General features: G+C 40.5%; 1 protein-coding gene across 1 annotated transcript in view; it reads right to left on the bottom strand.

Annotated features, from left to right (window-relative positions):
• The window catches only part of DNM3 (dynamin 3), a 179,175-nt gene that overhangs the window by 17,499 nt on the left and 137,061 nt on the right, over positions 1-24,615 (bottom strand). The window contains 3 exon segments of the mRNA XM_065842415.2: positions 4,268-4,504; positions 5,103-5,329; positions 9,704-9,868. Of these exon segments, the coding sequence (XP_065698487.2) occupies positions 4,268-4,504; positions 5,103-5,329; positions 9,704-9,868 (629 nt within the window).

The raw sequence follows: 24,615 nt of genomic DNA, 5'->3' as shown, positions 1-24,615 counted from the left end.
ACCACTCTTGCTTCTCTGCTTGCACGAAACACTCCTAATGACTGATTATACTTTTTGAATACAACCTTCACTGAAGATCCATTCAGAGCAGACAAGTGGATGCTACTGTTGGACAGAGTTGTGTTCTTCTACTTGGTTGTTCAGATAGAGATCATCCAACTGAGCATGCAAATGCTTTAAGGTGGGCACTGACTCATCCTATCAGAAGACTTTGATGTGGTGGCTATTTCATTATTATTTATATTCCATTAAAAATATAGTAGTAAGCTTTTAAAGGTCAAACTTTCAGAAGAGAGGAGATTCCCAGGCTAAGGCAGGAGAACTCTTCTGGTCTTACATGCCTGTGCACTATGACAGATGTTAATCAGAGGATCACGTGCAATTTTTTCAAGGGATACCCTTATGATTCAATACACAGGGCTAGACATTATATTAAATCTTTCCAAAGAACTCTAATCCATACAAATCCATCACAGAAAACTTACTTCTTGGCTGATATTTGGCATAGAGCTGAGTACAGAGCCTGTGGACCAGAAAACATCAGGCAGTGATGCTTTCTGCAGCACTTCTGGCTTTGTCTGGAATTTTCTAACTGTAATTATTGTCAAGTGTAAGTACATTTTTGGGCCAGGTTGGCAGAAATATGTAATGATGGCCTAGAATGTAGATTAATTACAAACACAGCAGGTCATGTAATCAGCCTCAGTGGCATAACAAAACGTAGCTGCATAGCAGCCTTCACCTCTTCCATGCTGGCTGGCTGTGGGTTGAAGTATTATAAATTGTAGGGAGACAGCTGCAAGAGGTGGTAGGGAGAGCATGGGACTGTTCATGAACAGCACAACGTGAATTCTCTCCCTGCTGCTTGTCTTACAGGTAAAGACCGTCCTCAGCCCCCAAGGACTGAGCACCAGCATGCCTGAGGGGGAGACACGTGCTCAAGTGGACAGTCTAGCCCTTCAAGACCTCTGTTTAACCAGGGGCCAGGGTTCCACATCACGCAGGTTCATGTGTGTTTTCACGGCAAAGTGAGTAACGATCTCCAGTGCTTTGTTGGGAAAGCCTTCATCAATCCAGAGCAGCATTGCAGAGCAGGACACAGAGAGAAAAAGGGGAGCACCCTCCCACCCCCACTAACACCATGGGCTCTGCTGCCAGGAGAAAAACATTTCCAATTCAATTGTCTTCCTTGTGGCAAAGCTGAGATTCCCATTCAAGACATTTAAAAACCAATAAATCAAAGCATCCACAGTAGAGCTAAAATTGGTCAAGATCAGGCTTTCTAAACAGGCAGGCAAACACACATCGTGGTAAGCTGAAGTGCCTGCTTAAAGCCATCTTACCAAAGCGAGCTCACAGCTGCATTTTCTTTCAAAATACTAATGCAGCCTTTTAAGAGAGAGGGGGAATAATCTAAATTCTGGCAGCAGGGAATATTTCACAAATCATATATGCTTTGGCATCAAGCCCTTAAAGCCGGGGGCCTTTACTCACAGGCTTTGCTGGGAGAGATCCACCCACCTCAAGTGGGATTAATTAAAAGAGGCATGTATCATGCAAATAGTTTCTGTTTCCTTACAGAAATATTCAGCGCACATAACCCAAACCAGCTTTAGAATCAGAGTGAAGCAAGGAAGAAAATTATTTTCTGCTCCCCTATCCCTTTTCCTTTCCCTGTACAGTAAGCGAGGAACAGTGACAAAATGCTGAGAGCTCACATTTTCTGCACAATTCTTTTGGTTAAACACTGATAAAATCAAGGGGGGAAAAAAAGGATTGTTTTAAAGTCAGGGATTGTATCTTGCTATAAGGTGGCAAGTTCTCCAAATCAAATGTGTGCTCAGCTGCTCGTTGGAAAAGGACAACTCAAATCTTACCCCTGAAAATGATCTTTTTATCTTAAGAAAGAACAGGAGAAAACAGAAGGCTTATATTTCTTCAGTGACAGTGATGGGGGCTGAACAAAAAGCTCCTTTGGAAAGCCAGATGAACTTTAAAAATACAACTTTTTTCTCAGGAAGCTAAACTACTTCCCTAGATATGAGAGCGCCTGACACTTCAAGGAATAGTTGCAGATAATGGTGGTTGAGCAGTCAGAGCACAGAGCCCCAGTTCAAAAATAAGTCACAGAGAAAGCTCAGATTTCCACAAGAACTCTTCCTCAAAACTATTTTTTCCCTTTTAATATCTCAGACCCATTTTCTGAGTCAATTTCCTATGATCCTGCGAAGGCCGTTATTAAAACCAGACCAAGTGTAGCAGAAATTCCGTAGCTCAAAAGAAAGGTTTAATAGGCACAGGAGCCGGCCACACTGTCCCCCTCAGGTGATTTCCCCTGCAGGCCCTGCCCTGGGATTTCCTCTCTTGGAGTTTAGTCAGCAGGAGAAACCTGAAGTTTCAGCAAAACAGCAAACCCTTCCTTCATTCTTTAGCAGTTGAGATTTTTTTATGTCTGAGGCTTTCACATCTCTAAAAAAGACATCTAGGATCCAGTCCAGAAGATGTGTATTGCAGATATTTTTCCACAAAAATGTCAAGCAGTCATACATTCAATTATGTATCCAGCTACAGCATTTTAAAAACACTGACCTCTTTTATCAGCCACCGCTTCGCATGCCACCACTGGCAGCCACAAATTGAGCTGTTCGCAGGCTGCTTACCCCAGTGTCTTTTGTGTGTTAGAAAATTCCTCTCTGGTTTCCATCCCACCTATCACTTCAGCGTCAAAAAGATTATCATCAGACGTGCTCTTGGCAAGGCACCTCGGGAAAGCAATGGTCATGCACAATCACAGCCAGGCAGGACAGAGAGACATGCTCATGTGCAAGAGAAGGTGAGAGACGCCAGGGAGCTATGGTTCTCTCCAGCAGTACAACTGACAAAACACTGGACCTCATTTCTGTATCTAGTGTGCGATTTATCCTCTGATGGCACAGGGGAAACACTGGGGCTGGTGCCCTCCAGCTCAGCTCCAGGCTTTCCCACCCAGGGGATGCTGCTCCCATTCTGCCCTCCGAGCGCAAAGTCCGGTACCCAGAAAGGAAACTGCAGGTTTCTCCCCAGGGGTCCTACTGTGGACGATGGGATATCCAACAAGTGCATTTCATGGATGGGCACTGATGCAACAACACCCTTTCCATAGCAAATATATCAAAGGAATGAAGTATTTTTATATACCTCATTTATTTATTCTTCACATTATAAAGAGTAACTATGTCAGAAATTGAGCCTCAAATTTAAGTTACTCACAACTACAACAGATCTCACCTATGTAAAAAATATTTTCTTCAAAGGTTCTCTTCTCAGTTACCATTTCTAAAACTGAAAGTTTGGACAGTTTTTGAATCTATTTAACTGGCATTTTCTGGTAAACTAGGACTAACTTTAATATAACAGTTTATTTATTAAAAATGGAGAAACCCCTTTGTTCCAACGTTGCTTAATCTACTTATGCCTCTCACATAATTTAGGAAGTTACCAAAGCCCTTGGATTCATAGGCTTTGGATCACTCACATGAGTGATCATGTGTATTATGTCATTGTGAAAATATTAAGGACATTTTAGCCATATAGAAAAACAGCAGTTTATGCCACCAAAAACTATAAAATATGCACAGCTACCTTAAGTTGTACTGATAAATAAAAAGGCCTGGGAAGAAAAAGAAACTACAGAGTCATGAAAATGCTGTTCCTTAACAAATTGTTTTCTACCATATGACCTTCACTGTTAGATAACTGTGGACTGTTTTCAACTGGCTGTTAATTACTTGCCTTGTGGAATAAAAATCAGACTCCTATCAGTTTGTTCCACTGGTTCTACGAGGATTGTTCTTGTTCTCTCCCAGAAGAGCCGTTACTTCCTCTGGTGAGGACTCAGAATGGCAGAAGTGAGGAGGGAGTCGTACCCCTGCCCCTCTTTGGGTGGAGGGGTAGATGACCTCTCTCTCTCTGTGAACTCCTATGTGGGTACAACACAACCAGAACAGGAGTTCTTAATGTAAAATCATCCAGTGTCTTCAAATTGACTGATTGGATTTTTTTTTGTTTTCTTTCATGAAAAAAACTTTCTATCATTTCAAAAAGTCATATTTGTGCTAAGAATTGGTTCCTCAAAATGCCTTTTGACTCTCCGCAGGGAATGCCCAATTTTGCTTTGTTACTAGACTTATTCAGCACCAGTGCTCAACTTTCTGACACAGTGCAGAATCTGTCTGTTATGCTAGAGGGAGAGAACCATGCCCACCACTAGGAAGATCAGACGTCTTACCTTGGGACGCTGGGAGGAGCCCGGCTCGGCCGAGAGGGAACCTGGGGAGGTCCTCCAAGGGCTTCACCAGTACTTGGAAATGGAGGCAGTGGTCCTGGACGGAACGGTACCGGGGGAGCCCCTGACTGGGGGCCTGGAGATGGAATTGCAGGAGCTGGTCCTCGGCCAGATAAAGGTCTGGTTGGGGGATTGCTTAATGTGGGCCTCCTCTGAGTTGAGGGACTTGGAGGAGGTGATCTAGTGAAATATCAAGAGATTTAAGAAGCTCAGTAAGGTGGAGTTTGTGGTTTTGGTTTGGTTTTATTTTATTGTTTTTTAATTTTTAAACAAAAATTAAACCCTTTGTTATGCCTATGATAATTGTATTTTCTTGGCATTTTCCTCTGCTGTCAGTGTGAGAGCATCACACATATTTAAATCACCTTTCCCACAGACAGCATGCCTTACAATAGCCAGAAATAAACATACAAGCAAAGAAGTAAATGTAACAGATTTTAATCGAGTTCTAAAAATGTTCCGTTAAGTGGATTTCCTATGACATGGAGCCTGAGATGCTGAATTATTATAACAGCTTGCAAGAAGAGGCCATGTGGCTGCTATCTGAAGCATCGGACAAGCTATAATTCCACTGGATAGTCTTCTACAAGGCAAATATCCTCTCTGGTGTTCATGTACATGTCCATAAAATATTTGTATGTGGGAAAACATTCAGGTTTCCCTCACAAATGACCTGGAGGAGCATCTTCCCAAAGAGACACATAGGGAGGGGGCTGCTGATGCTGACAATGTCTGCCTGTCCTCAGTTTCATTGCAAAACAGATACAGGGATCCTTACCTGCGGGCCTGCTGAAGCCAAGAGTCATCCACAGGAGGGGGTGCAGGGGTTGAGACAGTGCTAGTGCTAATATCTCCAATGATTGCCAGGGCTTCCTTTAGAGCTTGGTACATGCGGAGCATTTCATCCCGCCTCTGTGCCTGTTCAGCCGATTCCTCCATTAGAGTGTTTTGGTCCTCAGAAGAATACAAGTGAGCCAATAGCTCTGCATTGATAAATTCTTTTACCTATTTCATCACACCAAAAAAAAAAAAAAAAAAAGAAAAAAATCCTCAAAGTAATTAAAAAAACCCCTTGAGAATACAATACTGAACAAATACAGTGTGAGATCCATGGAACCAGGAAACAGACTTATCTCAATTTAATCTGTTTCTCCTACTACCTTACATCAATTCTACTGGTCAGATCAGAACTCGGACTGAGCAGACGGTGCAGCAGCCTGAGGTCAAGCTGTGGCCCAAGGAGGGGCTGGCACGTGCAGCTGGGCAGAGCATCTGGAAAAAGGATGGACTGGACCTCCTAGCAGCAGCCTGCACAGTGATGGGCTTAATGCAATTATGAAGCCACATTCTAAGACGACGATTCACATGTGAGGATGAGATGGTTTTGTGCAGCCACTTCACAATGCACTGTGGCCTTTTTTTGTGTCTGTCTTTGAAACACTGGACATGGTTGGAGTTAACAGTGGCCTGTGTCTCTAAGGTGACACCTATGGTTACAATTCATTTCAAACAGGCTTCCCAACAGCTCCCAGGAGTCAGCTGCCATCTGATCCAGTTCTAAAGGGCTGAGGTTTAAATGGCAGCCATTAGCAACACCATCAGATACTAAATTCCCCCAGGAATGGGAATTTTCAGGCTTTATATGATCTCTGTCAATTATTTTCTTAGCAACAATTTACTCTACTGTAGACGGCATCTTTCATCTCCAACAACTTTGTCCGATTCTAAATATCCCATCCACACACTTTCAAACTGAAGGGAGAAGTCTCCAAGCAATCTAATTCGCTATATTGATTTCCTGCTACGCGTGCCCTGGTTATAGAAACCTGGACCACATTAGGAGAGATAAAAAGCTCAAGGTACTCTGATTAAATAAGACTGTGGTAAAGAGACCAACTGCTGACCTATTAAATCCTTTCATTTGAGACTTGCTTTGCTTTTCTGATCTATTTTTCATCTGGCTTTTTGCTCTATTAATGTTTTTGTTTGAGCTGGAGATGCTAACAATTCTGATTAAATAAACCTGAGCTCAGTTTGGTCATGGGTTTGTGCTGGTTCAGCCATATTAAGTCCTGACAGCTAGACTAAGGCAAAGTTTGTGCTCAGACAGGGTCAGTGAGAGCAGCCGAACTGCATGGACCCAGGACCCTTTGTGGTCACCCAGCAATGAAAAGAAGGCCAGGATGGAATTTACAGAGTAACAAACTACATTGCCTGGGCTTGGCTGTCATTTCCCATTCACGTACGACAGGAGAGGCACAAATTCTTAGCAAAGCCTGCAAAAATTTTCCATGAGTCTCATGCTGTTTTCCAGTAGATGGTACTGATCAAGAGCCAGAGTACACTACTTTCCTCGCGATTGCCAAAAGCTCCACATTAAAAACAGATATCATAGTTAAACAGCATCACATTCTGCTCGATGAAATGAGCATTTTAATGGCATCACTTCAAAAAAAAAGAGGAAGAAGAAGTCCTAAAATTAGATTAAGGACAGAGCTGATTGTAAAAGCATTGTTAAACCGCAAATATCTGTTTGAAAAAATCAGCCTGTGACAATTATAATTAGAGATCCCTGTCTGCCACTAGCAAGACTCAAGTAACTCCCTCAACTCCTCTGGAAGGGGAAGACTGCTGTGGTAAGGACAGTTCCTGGATCAAGCTCCTTCCTTCTGCACTGTACTAGACAGAGGAAGATCTTCCACAATAGCCACTTTCTCCAGCTTGAAAAAGGAAGGAAAAGTGACACTTACTCATGCCTTTGCTCCTTCTAGAAAACAGACTCACAGGAATGGTTTAAAACATTTTCCTTCACAGACATCAGACCTGTGGTCAAAGCCAAACCATAGCAAGCATCCAAAAGGTCAGTGCCGCAAAGCCTGCCCTGTCACTCCAAAGTGAAGTAAGGTGGGCTCACAACTTCATTCAGACTATAACACGCATCACTGCCTCAAACACAAACACAGTCCGTTCCTTAAGTTTTGTATTAACAAGCACTTAGGAGTTTTTCTACTCAGCTGAGATTAATATCAGCACTGCCTATGGAGTGTACACTGTCCAGTGTAAGACCACCCCTCTTGTATAATCTACAATACCTAGGCACCATGAGGCACAAATTCTGAAATGTGTGTTTTGTTTGTGCGTGTTTGATTTGCTAATAGTAACTCAATGCAGTTCTGTGTGGTAAATGCATTTTCTTTTAAGGTAATCAACCTCCACCCTAAGGGAAAAATAAGGGATGCATTTGGAATGGAACAATCTAGGCTTAGGCCTCAAATATGCTTAGGGACAGCATCTAATTATTTTCTGTACACTGAGTTCGAATTTGATACTTCCCTTGAATTACAAGTGTTCATTTACAGGCCCACAAAGCAGAAAGGAAGTTCTAAGAGGACTTAAGAGGTTACAATTGTCATGGAAACAAACTCCTTGGGATCAATTTGTTTCCAGAGTTTTGGAGGCAACATGATGGGGCAGCAGAAAGTACAGAACATGCTCATCAAGGGGGAGGATGGGTGTTTTCTCTTAACTCCTGATGGATGGGTTTGACTTCTGAAGACTCCAAGGAACACACATGCTACTTAACAGGACCCGCTTTCCATCACAGCTCCACTGCTTTCCAGATTGTTACACGAACTCTTGACACGGCTCAACAGTTTTAACTCAAGCATTTCTTTCTCTTTTGAATAGCACTGATTTTAAAAAATTTATATTTTTATCTATTGTTTTTAATATGGTATTTTACTGCCTATGCTTCACAGAAACAAGTGCATTAATGTTTCTAGTCTCACTCTTCACAGTCCTTTAAAATGTTTTGATTCTTTGTCACAAATTTAAATTCTAGCATTGAAATGTGGGTCTGAGCTCATTCTAACAAGCCCAAACACTGCTATGGACTATGAGGTCAATTGAAAGGTAGACGATATTTTAAGTATGATGTTTCTGTGTGCCATGGTCAGCCAGCATGGCAGACTTTACCAACATAACAGCCGATGAGACTGGAAGTACAAAATCTTGAAGTATTCTACTTCTGAGTAAAGCACCCACTTCAGAGACCCCTAAACTATTCCATATGAGGAGGTGAGTGGCAGAAAATGTAATATAAACTTTCAAAAGGAACCACACACCGAACTCTGCAGTTTATGAAATGAGACCTAAAATCCAGCCCTTTCAAAAGGCACTGAAGTTGTGCTAAGCTGAAGGAGCAAGTTGCTAGCTGTGATCTGGAAAGAGCAGAGGGAACATGCTCACCCTATAAATTTGAGAGCATGGCTGATTTCAGAAGAAAAAAAAAAAAGGCAGTTCCATTGTTCCCGTGCTCTTTTGTAAAATCTCACCCATGATTAGAGCCTTATTTGAAGCCTGACACCCCTAAACCTAAAGAAGTTAGTGGAATATCTCTCACCTCCTGCAAAAATTCTGCTTATATTATATGTACCAGGAAATCTCATTTAAATTTCCTGTCCAAGCACTTAACTCTTAAGTGCAACACAAATTCCACAGGACTAATGAAATCCATCAGACTAAGGCTAGAGGTGGCTCTGTGTCAAAAGTAAATGGTGCTTTCTAAACAGATTTGCCTTATAGCATATTGTATTTTAAAAAGCAATGGATGACCTCACAGAAGAGGTGCTACCTGTAACTAACAGGAACTGTGCTCTCCATTCTTAATATATATGGCAGCAGTGGCACTAATACTCAGCTTAATTTTCAACAAGGTCCATTCCAAACTCTGCCAGAAAGCAGAGGCTGATACACTAGTGTGGTGGAAAAACACTGGTATCTCAAAGCCATTTATTTAACCAAATAATCTTCACATCTAAGAAAGACAGACACAATAAATCAACCAACCACATCTGCTTATCTAAACAACAGTGTCCAAGGCTTCTAGATTTATTCCTTGAAAATGGTAACTTGAAAGTATAAAGAAATTCAAATAAAATAAGAACTGCTTCACGAAACCATGACAAAGGGCTACAGACTGAAAATCAAGCAAGCGCAGTTCTACTCCTCTGCTCTCACAGGCTGCCTAGATGGAGCTTCCAACTCCCTTTTCCTGTTATACCAAAAGCAAGACAGAAAAAAGTACAAAATATCCTTGATTTACCTTTAAATAATAACTTTTGCTTTGATTAAGATGTAAATTAATTTAGCATTTGGAGTGAACACTCAAGGCAGTGTGCCAGCCTTTCAGAAGGCTGCGGACCTTAATACTACTACAAAAGATTGGAATATTTTGTCTAAGAGCATCACGTTTACAGGAATGTGTTCTTCTCTTTAGTATATGCTGTTGTTGCTGCTATATTCAAGAGGTGTGTTTGTAGGAGCATAAGAGATTTTACAGATGTATTAAAATAATATAGAAACCTGGTTGTTACTTACATTATTGATCATAAGATGCATGATTGTTTTTGGTATCAAGTCTCGGATACATTTGTTAATAATAGACATGTAGGAGTCCACAAGATTTCGAATTGTCTCCACCTGTCTCTCCAGCTGGGGGTCCATTGAAAAATTGTCTGCTTGGCCATTCTCATCATTTTCAGTCTACATGGAAGAAAAAAAAAAAAAAGTCTCTCAGACTGCAGTAAATTGGAAATATATTGGTGAAAAAACCTGGACTTACACCGAAGTAATCCAGCAATGTAACTCATACAAAGAATGTCTGGTGGATAAAATATGAAGCGCTGGCCTGTTTAACATTAGTGTTTAACGTCATGAAATCTGGACTTTTAGAGGTTAATGCAATATGAGATGCAAGGCCTTTTTCACAAAGTACATTATATATTTCCACACAAAATTGTAATTTTGTATTAAAGCAAGTTTTCAGACAAAGACGTGTGATGGTAAATGAAAACCCAAGAAATTATCTCAGATCACTTACTGCAGTACTTATTATCAAATCTTTTACCATTCAGATTCAGCCAGATTGACACATGCAAGACAGCAGCACCATAGGTTTGGATTTTGAAATTTACCCTCCTACGGGTAAAAAACCTCGCTGTTATTTAAGACTGACTCAGTTGTGACAAATTCCACACTTCAGCCTAAGACTTGTTAGATGTGAATAGCACCTATATAAACAAAGGATTTATGAAGGATAACAGCAAAAGCATCATTGGTTCCAGTGCTCACGGCTCAGCATAACATAGACTGGATTATGTATTAGAGGTCTCTTTTTCATTAGACAGAAAAAAACCTTCTTTATATGTAAACAGCTGACCTAATTAAAGAAAATACCAGGAACTAAAACTGAAAGCTAAAAGGTATGTACTTTGCTTTGGTCTGGCCTGCATTAATATAAGAAAATCTAAAAAAAAAAAAAATAGCAGTTTTTTGGTAAAAATCAGACCGCTTTCTGAAGCTCAAAGATGCCAAAAGAATGGAATTTCAACCTGGAAAGTACAAAGAACAACATCCTTTCCCCAAACTCTGACATACAATACTCCCTGAAAATGACCACCAAAGCCCTATTAGCAAGAACTATAAAATCTAAACCTGTTCTGTTGGTACCTAAGAGGCATAACATGGAGAAACAAAAATCACCTGCAAAAACTGAATAACTCAATAACGAGAACTAGTTATATACCAGCCAGACCCCTGTCGGCACAACTCCATTTACAAAATAGCATTTAGCTAAAATTTACACACCACTAGTTCTTTACAGATTCCCTGAGCAGTTGCAATTGGTAGCTTACCCATTAGCAAAAGACCATTAGAGCGAGATATGCAAACGTGACACCAAAGGGCTTCTCCCTGCGTGCAACCCATCCTTGGTGGGCCACAAAGAGATTCCCAGTTTCATCTCCTAACACAGGGTCTGCTTCTGCTCATGCAGCATTAGCAGGTAGACCACTTCATACTCACTCCTTGTAAACTATGGCTTGATCAGTCGAATCTAAATGAAATAGAAGTGCTTCTGATTTGTTAAATTATAGTTTTGTTAAGAAATATGATCCAATGCACCATTTAGAAACAAAACTGTTTGTACAAGAAGTTTCAAAAGTTCAAATTGTTTTTAAATACAGATGAATTACTGGAAAACTAGCTGATGTGTGGACTTTAAAATAATTAGCAGTGATTCCTAAAAATGTTGGAACTGGAGAGGACACTGAAAGAGCTCCCGATGAAAACAGTAGACACACCCGTAGACACACTACCCTTAATCATTTTGCTAATAAACTGCATATGCCAAAAAGTCACAGCATGCCAATGAAGTATTTTCCTCAGTCTCCATGTCTGAAAAGAAACTAACGGTAATTTTCCCTGTGAAATATCAAATAAATGGAAAAATCATACATCTATCATATATCCACAGATTTTAGCCAAGTAACTGCAGACTGAAAATGCCCGCTTCTCAGTTCTCCTGCATTTGACTTCTATTCTCTTTCTTTTCTTCTTCGCTATCTATATAAAGTACAGTTTGTCCATGTATTTTTTTCCCCTTCACTGTTTAAATTACAGATTGCAATAAGATTCTTAGTTGGCTAAGCAGCAAAGTGACAGATGTTTATCATTATCCTCATCAAGAGAATGTAAAGTAAAAATAGTAATTTGTGTCTGAACTTAAGGCAAAGACTGTCTGCAAACATTTAACCTTTTATATACAGGTTCATAGGTGATACTTGCAGAAAGTGGATAATACTTCAGGAGTCAGTCTCCTGTTTGAAACTGTAATAGAGCTGAATTTATACCGTTGATTTATTTTCTCTAAAATTAAAAAAAAAAAAAATCAATCTTTCATGAGTTTACAGTAATTTATTACGAAAGCTTCTGGCCATAGTATTCTTAATAATTTGATGTCTCAACTGAAGGCTTTTCATGCCAGAAACAATCTTGTTTGCGTCACATCACGCACATGGAAATCTGTTTCTAACACATGTCTACACCATACACTACACCTACAAGTGTTATCAGGCTTTCTTTTGTAAGCCATCTCTGCGTTGTTCCAACAGCAGCATCTGGTAAATCCGACCATCACAACAAGACAGAAGTGATGTAGCTGCCCTGTGCCATCTCCACGTCATCCTTTCAAAACAGCTGGTTTGCTCACTGAGCATCCCCATGACTCTTCCTCCAGTACAAGGCACCCCTCAGCCCAAGTCCCTGCCATCCTGCATTCTGGAAAGGCTTTTTTTGCAAGTCTGTTGCAATGAATAAACCCAAACCAGAACACGTAAAGAAAACCCTCACATCTCTCTGGCCACTCTGGAACAGAACGTTCATGCTGAACAGAAAAGGAGAACAAAGCAGCTGGAAACAGGTTTCTGTGCCTTCTTTCCCAGTAGCCGACGCAGCCCTGGTCCCTTTCAGTGCTCATCATCCTCGAGCCACTTGCTACTTCCGATAGCAAGTGTTAAGCAACAGCATATGAATCTGGGCAAAGTTTTCATTTTGTTGACTCTTGCTTAATACTGCTATTAATTAATGAATAATATTACTTCAAATTAACACAACTACAATTACTTCAGGAACTTTTGTAAGCCTCCAACAAAGAAACTATGGAAGAATCTCGAACACTAAAAACCAAGTAAAGAAAATTAGATTCATCTTGGAAAATTCAAAATCAGAATCTCTGATGATAATACACTGAAATGCTACAGAGAAGCAATAGGTGAATAAAAACACGGATGAAGAGAAGGCAACATGAAAGCCAGGATAGTCCTTCCATTTATACAGACATACACATTGCCACAGAGATAAGGTCTTTCCCTTCCACTTTTTCTGCACTTCAGAAGAATTAAAATAATATCTATCCCTTGTGCTCTGCAGCAGGTCCCACCTGTCTTTCATAAGCTCCTTTAACCTCCTTACATGGAAAGGTGCTGGTGAAACACAGAATATGCATCATTGCTACTCTTCTACTTTTCTGCATTTAGATCCCTACTATACTAAGAATGCATTAAGGATTAACTAAAATGTCATACAAGAGAAGACTAAAAAAACTACATGTGAAATCCGAACCACTTAAGTTTGTGGGAATTTTACTGCTGGCTTCAGTAGGAATAGGATTTCATCCTACACATGCACTTCCACCAGAAATGTTATCAACCTTCTGGAGACTGTAAACGCGCTGCTGGAAGAGAAATGATTTAGTGTGGTACAAAGGGATGTAGCCATGAGGAATTGTGTGCAATTACAAATAAATAAATAAATAAAATAGTACCTCAGAAGATCAGGATAATTTTCCTGATTGTGGGAATTACAAGCATGTTGAAGAATGTCCCAAGAAAAAAAAAATCACGAAAAGTGATTCCTTTTGAAATTCACAGCAAAAGTGGTAACATACTGAGAACAGTCCTGAGCTGGCCACACAGAGAGTGCAATACTTCTAATTTCCATGATTTCATTACATTCAGGGCAGCTGCCAGCATATTTAAGAATGTCTTGTATAACATTCCTGATGTCAGTTCCAAGAAGGAGCATTTGTCTAGCATTTTCATTAGAGCAGTGTATCAACCAATTTTCTGTAATCAAAAAGGCATTCTATTAAAAATGACTGAGAGGAAACAAACTGGAAGGTGACTGATGAAAGGGTAAAAGTCCAAGCAGCAGCAAAGCAATGCTCTGTATGCTAAGAAACAAGCCCAAGGCTGCAGTGAGAAACCAACCATTTAAAAGTTGCTTTTATATCTTTCATTTACAGATGCAAGTTCATAACAACAACCACCACCTGAAAACGAATTATTATTTTATCTATTCATGTCCAAGTAAGGTATTTTCTTTAACGCACCAACACTCAGCACATTGCAGTTGTCCTAAACCCCCCTGTTTTTTCCTAAATCTTTACAACTGGTTCTTGATATTCTCTCTTCATTGCAGTTTGATGCTGTACATATAATTTAGCTAACACACTCTCAGCTGTACATAGTGTGTCTTTGCGTGTCTTCAGAGCACTGCTGAAACCACATGATGGCTTCACACAGCGAGGTTTTCTTACTGGAAGGAACCACAAGTAAATGACAACACATTACTTTTGTGTATTTACAACAAAGCAAGCAGCAGAAAAAGAACATTTCCCGGGTAGCTTGGAAGCTGTCCTTTTCCCTCACAGAGGGTGACTTTGCCACTCTCTTCCATGCTTTCAGCATCTCCTGACTTTGTACTGCCGTCGCCTTTGCTGAGCCACCCACAAGCTGCCCTTTCAGCTACTCTGCTTTTGTTCAACTGCTCTGCGCAGGGGTTCTGATCTGGCTTTCCCTGCACACACAACCTCTCTCACTTCATACCCATGCAGAAGAAAGATATAACCTAGCTCAACTTGATTCAGAAGTATTTAACTCTCTGGATTAGTTTAAACAATTGCCTACGTAGATTCTTCTTTGTGGTTACAGACATTGTATAGTACAGACCATGAGCTAAAACATTCTGCTGAATCCCCAGGCTGCTCCCCAGATATTTACAGAGCTCTAATGATCCCAAACGTTCAAAACCTGTGTTAGGTTCTCTCCCTGCCTTCCTCAATCAAGAAGCTGATTTGGAACTACGAGTCAGAAAGGAATGATGCACTACCAGAACTTCAACACATTTGGAGTTACTTTCGTTTTATAGTTCGCAACAGGCTGACAACTAATCATGTCAAATCAACCCAATCTCCTTTTAGAGCAGGGATTCAGATCTTATGAGTAAGGTATTAACATTCATTGCCACAGAGTCCAGACTTCAGCAAAGCTTTTTGACACAATATCAAGTGACGTTTTCATGAATGGAAGCGTGCTCTCCCCACAGTTACTGGTTGACGCTCATTTCCACAGAAAAGCTGTCAATGGCTCACTGTCAAACTGGGAACCTCTATCAAGGGGACTCTCATCCAGGTTGTATTTTTAATGTGCATATTAATGCCTTAATGCTCAGGATGGCTGATTAGAGCCTGTGCCTATTAGATTTACAGATGAGAAGAATCTGGAAGTGGATGTGATTACGTTAGATGACAGAACTACAACTCACAATGAACTGGAGAAACAGTTTAAAAATCTAGATTAAATTAATTGTGAAAAGGAAATGTTTGACTTGGGCAGGAATAAATCCATTATAAACATACAGCATGAGAATAGCCACTTAAGGAGCAGTTCAGCAGAAAAAGAACTGTGTCCACAGTGCAATATAAACAGAGTATTAGTCAACAATTCCTTGCTATTATGAAATCAGTACAAGGATTTTGCATCCAGTTCTGGTTATCACACTAACAGAAATTTGTGGCACATTTGGAGAGTGTTCAGAGGAAACCACTGAAAATGACGTCCAGGGCTCTGTAAAATATTACCTGAAAGGAAAAGCTAAGATCAATTTGGGCTGATGAGTTCAAAAGAAACCACCTGTGAAAGGGGAGAAATGAGTGTCTGTGGATAGGAAAGGATGTCAAACAAATATTTGGAAAGTGTTATATGGTAAGAACAGTGAAGCACAGAAATAGATGGACTAGGAGAGTTGCAGAATCTCCTCCAAATATTTCTAATAATACAAAAAAAGAATATATCTTCTACTTCTGGTTCTATGCAAAAATCAAGTAAAAAATAAAACATTGCCATGAATAGCCATCTCCCCTCAAAAAAATCTGTGCTCCAATTTCACCATTTGCTGCCATGTACATCTCTCACACAAAGGACTTTTACATAACCCTCCCTGTGCTGCAAGTTTTGATTCGGGGCCAACAGCTGCTTCATGCCTTTCAGAACAGACTGCTGGACAAGCAAAAGCAGAAAGAGGCTGGCATAAGGAAAACAGCACCTTTGTTTATAAAACAAATACTACTTTGGAATTTGCAAACTTTTCAGTCAAAGAATTTCCTTGTCATAACAACACATGAAGTGCCCCGTATTTATAGGAGCACATTAGAAAAAAATAATCTAGGATGTGAGACACTATTGGCACACTATTTGCATTATTTCAGTGTAGAAAGAGGGCAGCAGACCTTGGGAAGTCTCAAACAGTGGTGAGTTACCCAGGAATTCAAGTCATGATGATGAAGATTCGAAGTATAATGATTAGCCCAGAATATGTTCAGGTTGAAGTTCATTGTTTATTTGTTACCAAGTGCATGAAGCACATTTCCAGAGACAACAGCCCAATCCAGCACTGGACATTCATTGTAAAGGGAATAGGATCATTTGCTGCAAAAGGAGGTAATCAGTGGGTGGAGGCATCAACTGGACATTTGAGGATTAAAGGATTAAAGCTACTGGCTGCAGTACGCAGTTTCCCTAAGAAGAAAGACAAATAGAGGTCTTGCAGCTTATAGCAAAGATAATGAGAATAGAGAGCAGGAGAATTAGTCATCCATGATGGTGATCAGAGGAGTATTAAGAGTCATCATAAAGACTGAAATAACACCTTGCCATTCACCTATTGTTTACCTCCTTATAAAACTATTCGCAAAAGACCATTCTCTGAAATGCTGGCAGAACTGATCACTATGGAGGACTTTTGTTTAGGAGTTACCATACAAGAGAGGGTCACTAAGAAAATTTTCCTTATTCCAGCAACAGTGCATCAGCCTTGGCTGAAGGACTCCTTTAGGGACAAGGAACTGTCTCATTTTAGGGGATTAAAATGGGGCTGGTAAGTGGTCAGTCCATAGAGATTGGCTTGGTGAAGGCCGGTCCTGGAAAACACAGCGCCCAAGATTACACCTTTAAACCACAGCTTACGACTTCATGTGTCTACACATATAATAGAGTTTTTCTAGATGCCGTACTAAGCTCCTATCCCGTGGTCCCTCTTCACTTCCTCCAGCTCAGATGGTAACTTTTCAATACTCACCAGCCTGATTTAAAGAAGTTTGAAGACAGGAAGAGAAGGGCAGCGTGAATCTCTGTGTAAGTGCTGGGAGGGAAGGACTGGGAGGGGGCCTTGTACTGGGGGAGCTCTGTACTGCGTCCAGTGCAGGGGCTCTATAAATTACAACCTTGTCTTTTATTTTAGTTGATCTAATGCAATGTGTCACCTATAACTGCGCTCTTTTCCATAATTAATGATGTCAAGGAAAATACTCTGAAATTCTCCTCTGATAAGCACCTAGACAAACTTGATGTTTCCTCTCTGAGACGCAGAAGAGGACGTTAAACTGTTTTCACCCCCACATCCCTCGAGCCATGAGAAGTACCAGATCCGTCTCTGCTGGGCCAGACTAAGCCCTGGTTCACCACAAACTCAGTGCAGTACCGACAAATGATCTCCATAGTAAATGATGCAAATAAGAAATGTCAGCATGTTCCAAAATTCCTCACTTAATCTTATTGCCAGTTGTATAGTCTGGATAATCAGTAAATAAATCCCTCTAACTTTGCTCAAATCCTTCGGGGCTGAATACACAGAAAACAGTTTCTAATTCATTCTCATTAACCTTCCCAGCTCTAAACAAAGCAATTTCCTTCTTTTCTTTTCCACTGGCCCCTACAACACCTGATTTAGCAGCAATGATTTCTCACTTGTGATTTCTGTTTTGAACTGGCATTGTTCTTTCTCCTCACACATATGCTTGCTGGAATAGCACGAATCAGCAAGATTTAAAGCCTCCCATTCTCAAGTTTGAAGCCCCTAAAGGGAAATTGCAGTTGTGATGCCAAGGAACACAGTCGTTCGTTATTTGACTTTTCCTCAGCCAGGCTGACAGCAGAGGGGGAGGCAGAGAGGGAGGAAGGAAGGAGGAAGGGAGACGAAGATGGCATTTTAATAGCACCCACACTGATTTCACACAGTCAGATCCCTGTGCTCCAGAGCAGCACCATTTCCCTTCCCCTCTGCCTCGCATTCAGTCAATACTGTTAAGCCAGGAAAGATTCTCAATCTTTTTCTCCCAACAAGGACCGCATCTCAGTACAGAAATCTGTCTTGTGGACACCCCCTCGCAGGCTAGCTGGCTAGCCCACCATTTACCCCTGTTTCTGACAGACCATTACCAAACTCAAGCCTTGCACAGACCACCCCACCCGCATCCCAGATGTGACTAAATGAGCCAACATTCCTGCCACGACAAGATGGATTATCCCCCCTTCTCCTGCCCCAATTCTCATAGTCTCTGCAGCACCCCCAGTAACTGCTTATCTGAAAAGAAATTAATAACAGGAATGTGTTTAATCTAATTTAGCAAGTGGACACACAAGAACCACCAGCATCTTATGTAGATAAATCTACCTTTCCCAGATGTTAGTCATATGCCAAACATATCTTGGCCAGAGTTCTCATCAAAACATTTCATTTGATAATTCAAGTCCTAAGATTCAAAGCTCTTATACACATTAGTGCATTTTTCATAAGTCCTCTGTCAGGCAGAGTGACAGTGGTCTACAAATTCTGGCAGGAGCTCTTACCCCCAGAGAGCATCACCAAACACCACCATCCATATTCCCCGTTTCAGAACTTTTTTTAACTTTGCAAGTAAAAATTTGACCTTTAACATTCCTGTGGCAGAAAAGCCTCAAAACAGATCAGAAGAGGAATTTGAAAGCTTTACTGAAGTGTAACAAATATTCCTAAATAAAAGAAAATCACCCATCCGTGAGCATTTTGGATTCATGCCACAAGAACAGAAATTGAAAATTATTGGGTAAAATTATCTTCGGGGGAAGAAATGAGTTGTAACTATGCTGCACATAATCCTGGACCAAACAGAATTAGATACTGCTTCACAACATGGCTTCCATTTTGCATAATATGCCAAAATCCTTCTAAGTATTCAACAAAACCAGTAGAAAATAAAATTTTTTTTTTGCCTCCCTAAAATAAAAGTAAATTGTATTTAAAAGACAGTGCGATTCTGTTAAGTTAATAAGCAACAAACATAAACACTTCATGTTATAAGACCACATGCTTGTTGGGACAAACCAAAATGAAATTAGAAAGTTTAAACCTTAAGTCACTCTGATCTCCTCTCTGTGGGGAAGCTGAATTAGCACTCTATCCCCAGCAGACACAACACCAAGTTTGTATTTGCAATTGAGATAACCTGGCTTTATTGTTGCTACAAACAACTGTAACCTTGCACTTCTGATATTTTTGCAAATTAACTTTGAAAATTACCTATGGCATTTTCAGTTCAAAGGTTTGATTCGCCCACACACTTCTGTTACTGGTCAGCAGTAAAAAGTAAAGTCAAGACTCATTTGACATCTCTCAGCTCTTGCACAGCAATGTACAGTCCAGGAACCCCGTCCTCGGGGCAGCACAATGAAAATGCAGACTTCTTTCAAACAGGGATCAGTAACTCACACACACACAGTCCCAAGGATTAGAACTTTTTTTTTGTGAAGCAGAGAGAAAAGTGACACGCTGCAACAGGGATAGCCCCTCTCTTTTTAGAGAGTTTATGTCTGCTGAGCAAAGCAGGTAGTAAGAGCAGTGGTTTAATGCATCGTCCCAATGACTGAATGTCTCACAGCACAGTTACAGGTACAAAAGTTTCACTCTTCTTCCCCCACGGTTCTATTTTAAAATGTTTTCTGTAATAAAATTACTGTGAGACAGCTAAATGCAAGGGCGGGCATAGAATTTGAACCCATGGCCTTCTGGCTTAGAGGTGAGACTATCCCTAACTGAGCCAAAGTGACACATACATAATATGCTTTCAAGGTTTTTAGAGAGCTCTGTCATGATTTAAAAACACTAAGTCTTTGTGGTACAAACCACAGCACAGGAAAGAACTGGGGCTCCCTTTTTACTGCTAATTTTAGCAGATGAATTGTTTATAATCTCCTGCAAAATATATAAAGCCTTATTCTGCCTTAAGCTAAGGGAGAATAGCCTTTCAAAACTGATTCTTAATTATAGTGTTCCCTTGCTAGATGAGATGGAGGTAGGTTCCAAAATTGTGTCAGAGTATATGAAGTGATAAAATGAGGATGAGTGAGCTATTTTTAAACACGCTCAGAGACGCTGAGGTCAAAATCCCTGAATTTATAGCCTTACGGTCATATTAAGACTCATGGATTATTACGACCTCCATGGTAAGATTCAAATACCATTTCATTTGAGACACCCTCTGGCTTCAGAGCACGTGTTCCCTACCAGTCTGTCTGCCAAACTGGGCCCCCCCGCCAAGGAGCCAGCTTTAAGCACAGGTTATAGCCCTACTGTACAGGCATTTGGGAGACAAAGAGGATGAGATGCTTCCATTGAAGCAGCCTGTTCCCTCCTCTCTTTCCCCAAGACATTTTGCAAGGGAGGGACTTGCCTTTCCAGATGGGCAGCAAGTGAGCGGGTTACAGAGATAGTTTGAAGAATCTTAAGACAAATGTACATAATTGCTCCTTACTCTACCCAGTCTGGAAAGCTAAACCAGGCTCAGGCCCTGGTGATATTCCCTCTCTGCAGTCTCGTTTCCCATTTGAAGATGGCAGCTGCACACCTGCTGGCACTGCCCAGGGAGATCACTGCTGGGGGGCAGGAGGGAGAATTGCTGCTGCTGCCCAGGAACCTTCAGCCCGTTTACGCAGACGCAAGCCTGCCTTCTCCTACACAGTTTCTTCCTCACTGCAGAGAGAGGGGCTTTACAATGACTTCTAAAACATGTTTTAGAAATACTTCTTAGAAAATCCAGATTTGTAACAAAATCACTGTTCTGCTCATGGAAATAAACTATATCCAGGCATCACCTGGGAAAGAGCTGGCACAGTCTTCCCAGCACTGCCAAGTAGTGCTCCACATCTCAGCTTTGACTCATGGCAGAATTTGGCTGTATAACAGCTGCCCTCTATACACACACTGGTTTCTTCCCAGTAATGATATACATACACCTTTTTTTTTTTTTTTTTGAAAAAGGAAGAAAACTACCAAGTGAGGAGAAATGAACTGCAGAGACTTTCCCTGCCTTAGAAATCAAAATGGAAATATCTCTGAGACTCTTCTCCCTATAATTCTTTAAGCTTCTGTTCCTCTGGAGGCCAGATCAGTGGCAGCAAAGGCTTTGAGGCCACTGCAAAATGATTTGCATCACTTACATTGTTCAATTTGTAGTTGAGGTAAGGCTTTATGGGAAGCCACAGCACAGAGATGAGCAAAAGAAAGCTATTGCTTTGGAAAAGATCAGGCAGTGGTTAGAAACATCGGTGCAAGACAAAAGGCTCTAAAGCCATTTTCAGGTGAGTGGATTTATTTGATTTATTTATCCATTTTCTTCAACTGCATTTATCTAAGCATGACCTAAACTTGTCGTATTTTTTTCATTTGAATTTCCATGCAGTGGCATGTAACATAGAATACTCGTGAATTGTAGATGGCCAAAATAGAAGTAAAAACATTCATTAAAACATAACTCAACCCTTTTCTTGATTGCTTATAGATTTATAAAGCAATAAAACCACATAACATGCACAAAACAAAAGCCTTGTAAAAAAAGGTTTAGTACAAAAAAGGCCTAGTTGAGCAGTTAAAAAAAAATAACCCACTGTTCTTAGTTCTGTTAGTAATTAACATACACTCATGTTTCAATCACAGGGCTTTAGTGGAATGGGTTCTGTATTGTACATATCAGAAGACTACAATGCACTTACTAGCATTAGAGCATCTCCCACTTGGAACAATACTGAATATATCTATGTTCCTTACCTAGGCATTTTGCAAGTGTTTCATGGTTTTGTAAATCTATTGTATTAGACCACCCTATAAGCATTAAAGACTCATTCTTTCAAAACTTCTCCATCTTGGGTCTGAAAATCTTTACCTTTACGAGAGCAATATGGTGAGGTCAAAAGATGTCATTCTTATGTGGCTACAGACACCCATGACTTACTTGAGAATTGTTCCTTTCAGGAGTTGGGCCTTATCCGTCTCCAGCTGCAGTCACTAGGCACCTTCCTCCCAATATCCATCAGCATCTACTCAGACTACAACAACCGCTTCCTTACATTTCAGGGGCAGCAAAGCCAATTTTAAAGCTTTTCCTACAGGTGCCTTTCATGAGTTTGTCTTCCAGGCACACAGAATTCCTGAACTCTGCTCTGCACCACAAATCATCCTTCAGCTACATCCTTTACTCCTGCATCCCACTCTGCTCCCAGCAAAGCCCCTGACAAAATTCCCACTGAGTTTAATAGTCCTGTCCTATTCCCTCCAATCCCTAGCCAAGCTTTATTTCTTATCTCCAAGTATAAACAGAAATAAGCAGGTAAAAAAAAGTTTTGTTTAATGCAGCACTAAAGCTGTGGAATTTACTCCCATGTGAGAATGGCACAATAAATTCATTTGTTTAAAAGTAAATTGAAAACATTCCAGTCCTCTCAGGCTTATGACTATTAGCTTTAGTTTCTGCACAGCACTGTAGAACGTCTGGCATCAAAGACACTTTGTACGTTGCCCTGAACTTGTATTGGAGACTGTTAGTGGACCATTAATCACAGTAAACAAAGATCCCATGCAAACACAAAAAAGGACTGACTTTTCACATGTTCAACATGGACTGGAAAAGGTTAACAACAGAGTTGTCTGGATACTACACATTTTGAGACAAAGTGTTGACAAGGCATCTGAGATGGTGTGGATTTTTCAATTGATAATTACATATTTCACATTAAACAATTTTCATTTGTGCCTAATATTCTCCAGAATTAGATAGAAACATAACCTCAGTATAAACTAGCACAATTTAAATTTGGATGTGTACAAATGCATGTACTTCTTTACACCCACACAGGGATACCATGCATTTGTGTAGGGCAGTGGTTATTGGCAAGAAAGTGTACAATGATGTGAACCAAGGTTCACATGAACTGTGAACGACCATGGCTGGAGGAAGCAAAGGCTTATGCAAAATATGCACTAACAGGTCAGCTAGCCTGAGGGAACATGATTATGCGGTTGGAAGAGGAATGGGAACTGAACCAATATAAAAGTGAAAAGACCTGAAAAGGAAAACCAGCCAGAGGCCCCACAAGAAGCAAAGGAGACTCAGAGGGAAGACCATGGTCTGGAACCACACGCTCTATTCTGAGGTGCAACTTACTGATAACACCAAAGGAGAAAACATTGTGTTGCAGGAGCATGAATTACTGCTTTCAGCTCCTTATGGCTGTCATGGGCAGTTTCTTGACATCCAGACCAGAGCAGGGGAAAATCTGAGTCATCAGCCCTGAAGCTTTCTGTTTGACAAGACTATTTCCATTGGGTTCCTCAGAGCAAAGTATTTTGGCTGCCAAGTTTTCACAGACAAGAATTTCTGTACTCTTGTACCAAATGTCTCAGGTAAAACAAAACTTACTGTACTACTATCATCCTTTCCTACTCAGGACAGGAGATGTGAAGGGAACCAGTGAGGGAATAAACAGCTGCTCTGAAAAAAGACACATTGTGCAGAATATCCTAAAAGTAATGCTGATATACCACCATATCCAGTTAACAGCTCCCAGTAATACAACGGTTCCTGCTACTGCAAAATCACAGTATGAAGGTATCAGCATAGTATTTGGGTCTGTGGAACAGCAAGTGCAGTGCCCACACACAACAAAATGGGAAGAAAAATGATGCAAGTATAGGCTTGTTAGTTGAAAACTGACTGTCTGCAAGGATTTGAAAGTGTTTCTAAAGAAAGACTTCAAATAAAATCTAAGAAAAAAGAAAAAATGAAAAACCAAATAAACATGCCAGAGCATGCCAGACTCAATAAGCTCACTGATTTTCTGACTAAGAGCAACTTGACAGATCTTCGGTTCAGCAAAGTGAAACCCTTAGGAGTCTGGCAATTGAGTTTATAAAGATGGATATTAATGAAAGAACGGTACAGTAAAGAAACTGCCTAACAGATAATGATAACATGGGAAGAGGAACAAGCAGCCTTGAAGGATTTCACTGAAGTGTCCAATGGATTGGTTTTACTTAAATAAATTAGCACGAACTTGCTACTTAAATTTGTTTCTGCCCATCACACAAAATTGTGAGGTACTCTCAACACAATGGGGATTGAACAGTGCCCTGGAAGACACAGATAACTTCAAGGATTGGAAAACCAGAAACAGGATAAAATAATAGTTTTATGGTAACAGGCTAATGACAGCTGCTGTGCTGGACCAGGAGCTCATCAACTAGCAGTAACAAAGGAAAAGAAAACTCAAACACCTCTAACTAAGGACCAGATAATTCTGAGACACTGGTATAATATGACCATGAAAAGACCAAAGGCATCAGTAGTCTCTGTTATGAGCAATGCAAGTCCAGTAGAGGTATCACCCTTTTGTACAGTACTGGTGCAATCTTGTCAGGTTTGCTGATGGAAGAGGAATATGACTTTTGGTGAAATAAGGTTTTTTTCATTTCCCTTGTCTCCAGGGTTGCTGCACTGTCTCCTTAAGAGCCAAATGAAACTGCAT

The sequence above is a fragment of the Patagioenas fasciata genome, chromosome 6 (genome assembly GCF_037038585.1).
Source record: "Patagioenas fasciata isolate bPatFas1 chromosome 6, bPatFas1.hap1, whole genome shotgun sequence".
Lineage (NCBI taxonomy): Eukaryota > Metazoa > Chordata > Aves > Columbiformes > Columbidae > Patagioenas > Patagioenas fasciata.
Note: the sequence above shows the minus strand (reverse complement) of the source record. Positions and strands in the feature narration are given on the sequence as shown.